Consider the following 4,384-nt stretch of genomic DNA (forward strand, 5'->3'; position numbering starts at 1 on the left):
TCAGATAAATTATTTCTAGCTGACGATGTTTCTTAGCTCAGCCAGTTCTGGATACGCCGCCCCGCTGATGAAGGGAAGTCGCCCAGAAACGCGTAGTCAGAAAATGATTGAAGTTTTTTTTTTATATAGCAGCAGCAAATTAAAGTCAGTAACATTTTCATTTTATTTACTTCCAAACTTGTCATTCTGGTTTACACAAGCTATTTTAGCCGAGTGTTAAAATGTGCGCTTCATAAAATTGGTTTAGGTTACATGGACACCATGTAGCCTAAACCGATTTTATATATATATACACCATAGCACCAGACCTATGGTTTGACTTTACCTACTCTCTTCCCGTATATGGCTGCTTTGTTTATTGAACCCATTAAGAATAGTGAAGGCTGAAGCCTCTAAATGACCAGATAGGCTTACAAACATATATAAAATGAACCATCATCGTTTTTTTTATCGACTGCGATAGACCAGTCTTGCAAGCGAAACGTTTTTTTGCGAAAATCTAATTATCCGCACTTCCCACATTCTGTCGGCTGACCCTAAATACTCGGATTGCTTTCAACGCAGTAACCACTAGATGTCGCCAGTTTAGCCTTGAAAACCATTGGCGACCACAAAGACAGCTCACCTGGTTTTACATTTTTGTTTCTTAGTCAGTTGCATACTAGTGATTTGCTGCCTAGCCGAAGCCACAACTAACGCGGTAATGGAGGAGTTACTTGAAAGCTACATTTCAGAGGAAGAACTTCACGTAAGTTTTGAGTGAATTGCTATCGATCTCTGTTGACACACATTGAAAAGGATAAAGGTACGAATTAAATTTGTTTTCTACAGTTGCTTTTAGATGCTAGTATTTTGGAATCGGTGGACCTAATCAGCAGCCCTATTAAGAAAACGCTCAATAATATTGAGTCGTACGATTACGGCTGGGTAAAGTATGAGGTACATATGTCAACTTGAACGCATATAAACCTAGAGACTATGTAGACTAAACGAAACTTTTAGATTTTGTCTTATTAAAAAGTGCCACAAATTGTTGCGATGATGCGTAAGCCATCTCCAGACAATATGGCTTTGTCGAAGTGTCAAAATAAGGAACAATTTTTACGCTTTGCACGAATTTTTTTCCCATACTTCTGCCTTGCCAAGAAAAATCAAATTTAGCTGAACTTGGGACTTATAGCTTTCCAAGCATATTACATTTTTATTGATTAGGATTAACAATGCAACCTACCTAACCTCGCTTCTACTCGGTGAATTTTTGTTGTCATCGTGACAGATACATGGATTAACAGTTGACCAATATTGACTGATTTAGACCGTTCAGACACGATGAGTATGGCAAACAAGCGAGGTTTGGTGATTATGGTAGGTACAAGCAGATACGCATTTCAACCACAGCTAGTGACTCATCGAACAGTGTATTACTGCTGTCCTTTAACACCGTGCTTATGTGCTTCTCATTAGTGACAATACTGCTTGTTCCAGATGGATATAAACGATGGCATGATTGGCTAAATTCTAACTAAATTTAATAAGAATGGCGACCAAAACACTGTTAAATGGATAAAAAATATAAGGGTGCAGCGAGTGAATTGCAGTTATGCGAACCGTACGTATAGCAATTTATACGATAAAAATATACATATATCTATGACGGGAGACTTTCTTCATTTTATTGTATTTCATGTATACACCACACAATCAAAGAAACTGAAAGAACTGAAACATAATAAACTAGCTCGCTACATGCTAAATAGACGTTTTAACATGAGATGTTAAATAGATCCACGTTCATTTCAACTAAAATTATGGTCTATAATAGAATAAAATTTCGCCTAGGTCTATACAACCCTTGTAAGTAATTTGATGACATTTAATATCTTGACAAATATATGCATGCTCTAAAATAAGCGAAAATTTTCAAAGTAATGCTCTTCTTTTTCTAGTTTCTTCTAAACAAACCGTTGGTTGTGTTTGGCATCGTGCGCTTAATCTCACTTTTATGTAACGATTTAAACCAAAATTAAAATCAAATAAGAGTGGCATTTCAGTAGATTGTTTACTTTCCGATATGTTGCTAAATACAAATTTTTATTTGCGGCTCATTTGTTTGTACCATGGTTCATACGGTGCAGAAATTCGAACAGAAGTACAACGACGAATGCCGCCAACACATCACTAATCCCAAAACGAAGTTCGACTACGCGTGGTGTCTTCTCAAAAGCAAGTACCGATTAAACGTCTGCAGAGGCGTCATCCTCATGGAGGGTAGGTTTTCCACATAGCACAGACTCGCCTAGGTGTATTCAAAAATCGATCAAGTCAACACTTCTAGGCATAAGCAGTCCTCCAAATTAGAGGGCTTCTTCACCAATACGTGAATGTATTTGAATACGATGCAAAACTAACAAGATGCATACATTAATCATTGCGAATTCTCCACTCTTTTTTTTCTCTGTTCAGGGCGAATTCTCAAGGACAAAATATATTTTCTGTCGGTTTTTGCTATTCATCTGTTTTGGCAGGGAATTGGTGGAAGTATTCACGTTAGCTTTCGTTACTACTGGATCTATTTACAATCCACAAGACCTATTGAACTGCTGTTAAGTGGTTTTATTTTGTGCACAGACCAAATACGTTAACACATTGTGGCTGCGATTGTTTGGTTACACATCTATTTCAGAACTCTTCAGGGACGGCGATGAAACTGTCAGGCGTGACTATATCTATTACATTGCGTTCGGCAAATGCAAACTTAGAGAATACAGCGACGCCCAAAGGTTTGTAAAAATTTCATATTTGTATATATATTTAAATAGATCTTCGAATGGCCACACAACGTTCCCTAGCAAAAAGGGATTCTTGACATTTTGGTTCGGAGGTGTTATGGTCACCGAAAATTTTCTTCTTACAAATACACTTTTCCTTGGAGGTATCTGTTGCGCGGTACAGCTTGAACCACTTTCCCCAGGCTTCTTAAAATATAAACTAAGCCGTCTAAGGCGATGCCAAAGTCACGTCAAAGGCTCCATATTTATTCTTGTTAATTTTTACCAGGTATCCTTCACTTTGTTACATTGCAGGTATATTAAAGCGTTTTTGGAAATGGAACCTGCGAATCGACAGGCCAGAGAGCTTCACGAAGTTATTGTAAAACGCTCCAGGGTGGATAGCTTGACAGGCGCTGCTATAGTGACGAGCATAGCTGCTTTTGTTTTGGGCGTCGGCATTGCCCTTTTAAAACATTAACATTTCCTGATGTTTGGCCACGACGTGTGAAAAGAAGAACTTTATATCAGATTCTTGTTTTCCACAGGCAAGTCCTCGAACCGAACGAATCCATCCTACGACTATTGCTGATATGTCGTCAGTAATACATAAGGCACGCTCGATGCGTCTCTATAATTCAATCAACTTTATACAGAATACCGTATGAACGATACTCTGTTTAAGTAATTATGAACGTTACAGTGTTAGATGTTGTTAATATCAATAATTTCTTCATAAGTTGTTCTGTACCGAAGTGCTGGGCGGGAAATTTTAAACAGGATGGCAGCGTTCATACATAACAACTTCTGCTTCAGGTGTTAGTTTTTTTCCAAGTTACAAACAAGAAGGATTGGCGCATTGGCGAGTTCAACCGAAAATTCTAAAGCTTTATGGAAGGCTTAACGACAACGTCTGGACGGCGAAGACGTGTTATAATATGCACTCATAACGACATGATATAATGTGTATGAGGACGTTTCACAGCAGGAGGCTTTTATATTTATCGTATTCTGTAGTTTCGTATCATAATGCAACTAATAACCGCTTACTACTCTACTACACATTTGTTCTGTTATGTATAAGGGCTTATGTTATACAGCCAAAGGCTTATGAAAATAGCGCACAGATCACGTCCCAGATCGGCCCCTGAACCGTAAATGAGCTATTTAAATTTAAAAAATAGGAGTTATTTAATTGATATGGTTGAGACAAACTGCTGCTGGAAGCCATCGGGTTCGATACCCTGAAAGCAAATCGTCTCGCGTATATCTTCACCGATGATTTAATAACAGTAGTAAGATTTCATTGCAAATAATGTATCTGTAAACACAGTGAACAAAAATATAAAAAACGATAAACGGAGGGGTAGACGGAACTGTAAGTCATCATTACTGTGAATAAAAATGTGTGCTGACACTGCAACATGTCAAATATAATATGTAATATTTCAAAATAAATGTAGCAAATTTAATTGTATTGGAGCTTGTTGGTACAAATTAGCTACTGCACCCGAAGTTGGACCTCACGCGCAGTAATATTTCATGATTTCTAAACACATTCTAAATGAAATAATTATCTTTTACATGTTAAAAAAGAGATCTAATTTAGTTGATAT

General features: G+C 37.5%; 1 protein-coding gene across 11 annotated transcripts; it reads left to right on the forward strand.

The window, feature by feature from the left end:
* The first annotated feature begins 552 nt into the window (after positions 1-552).
* Positions 553-4,245, forward strand: Fis1 (Mitochondrial fission 1 protein). Of its 11 annotated transcripts, none has more exons than XR_002672299.2 (5): positions 567-748; positions 2,136-2,268; positions 2,684-2,780; positions 3,084-3,316; positions 3,585-4,245. XR_002672299.2 is itself a non-coding variant. In XM_086982627.1 (5 exons), exons 2-5 carry the CDS (start codon positions 1,330-1,332, stop codon positions 3,247-3,249), a joined length of 387 nt encoding a protein of 128 aa, XP_086838753.1. In that variant the 5' UTR covers positions 590-748; positions 1,277-1,329; the 3' UTR covers positions 3,250-4,245. The 11 variants fall into 11 exon arrangements, 10 of the variants coding, with proteins under 10 accessions (XP_086838756.1, XP_086838755.1, XP_086838752.1 ...); XM_086982627.1 differs by adding an exon at positions 1,277-1,365 and having other exon boundaries at positions 590-748; positions 2,136-2,223; positions 3,084-4,245; XM_022799368.2 differs by adding an exon at positions 1,277-1,365 and having other exon boundaries at positions 592-748; positions 3,084-4,245.
* Positions 4,246-4,384: the final 139 nt, after the last annotated feature.

Source organism: Varroa destructor, unplaced genomic scaffold (assembly GCF_002443255.2).
Source record: "Varroa destructor unplaced genomic scaffold, Vdes_3.0 BEIS01000003.1, whole genome shotgun sequence".
NCBI lineage: Eukaryota > Metazoa > Arthropoda > Arachnida > Mesostigmata > Varroidae > Varroa > Varroa destructor.

Excerpts from the sequence above, each read along its gene's own strand:
- Fis1 (XM_022799365.2), top strand. The coding sequence starts at position 704 with ATGGAGGAGTTACTTGAAAGCTACATTTCAGAGGAAGAACTTCAC. Across the intron at positions 2,269-2,683 it reads AGGCGTCATCCTCATGGAGG|AACTCTTCAGGGACGGCGAT; the intron begins GTAGGTTTTCCA and ends CATCTATTTCAG. Across the intron at positions 2,781-3,083 it reads GAATACAGCGACGCCCAAAG|GTATATTAAAGCGTTTTTGG; the intron begins GTTTGTAAAAAT and ends GTTACATTGCAG.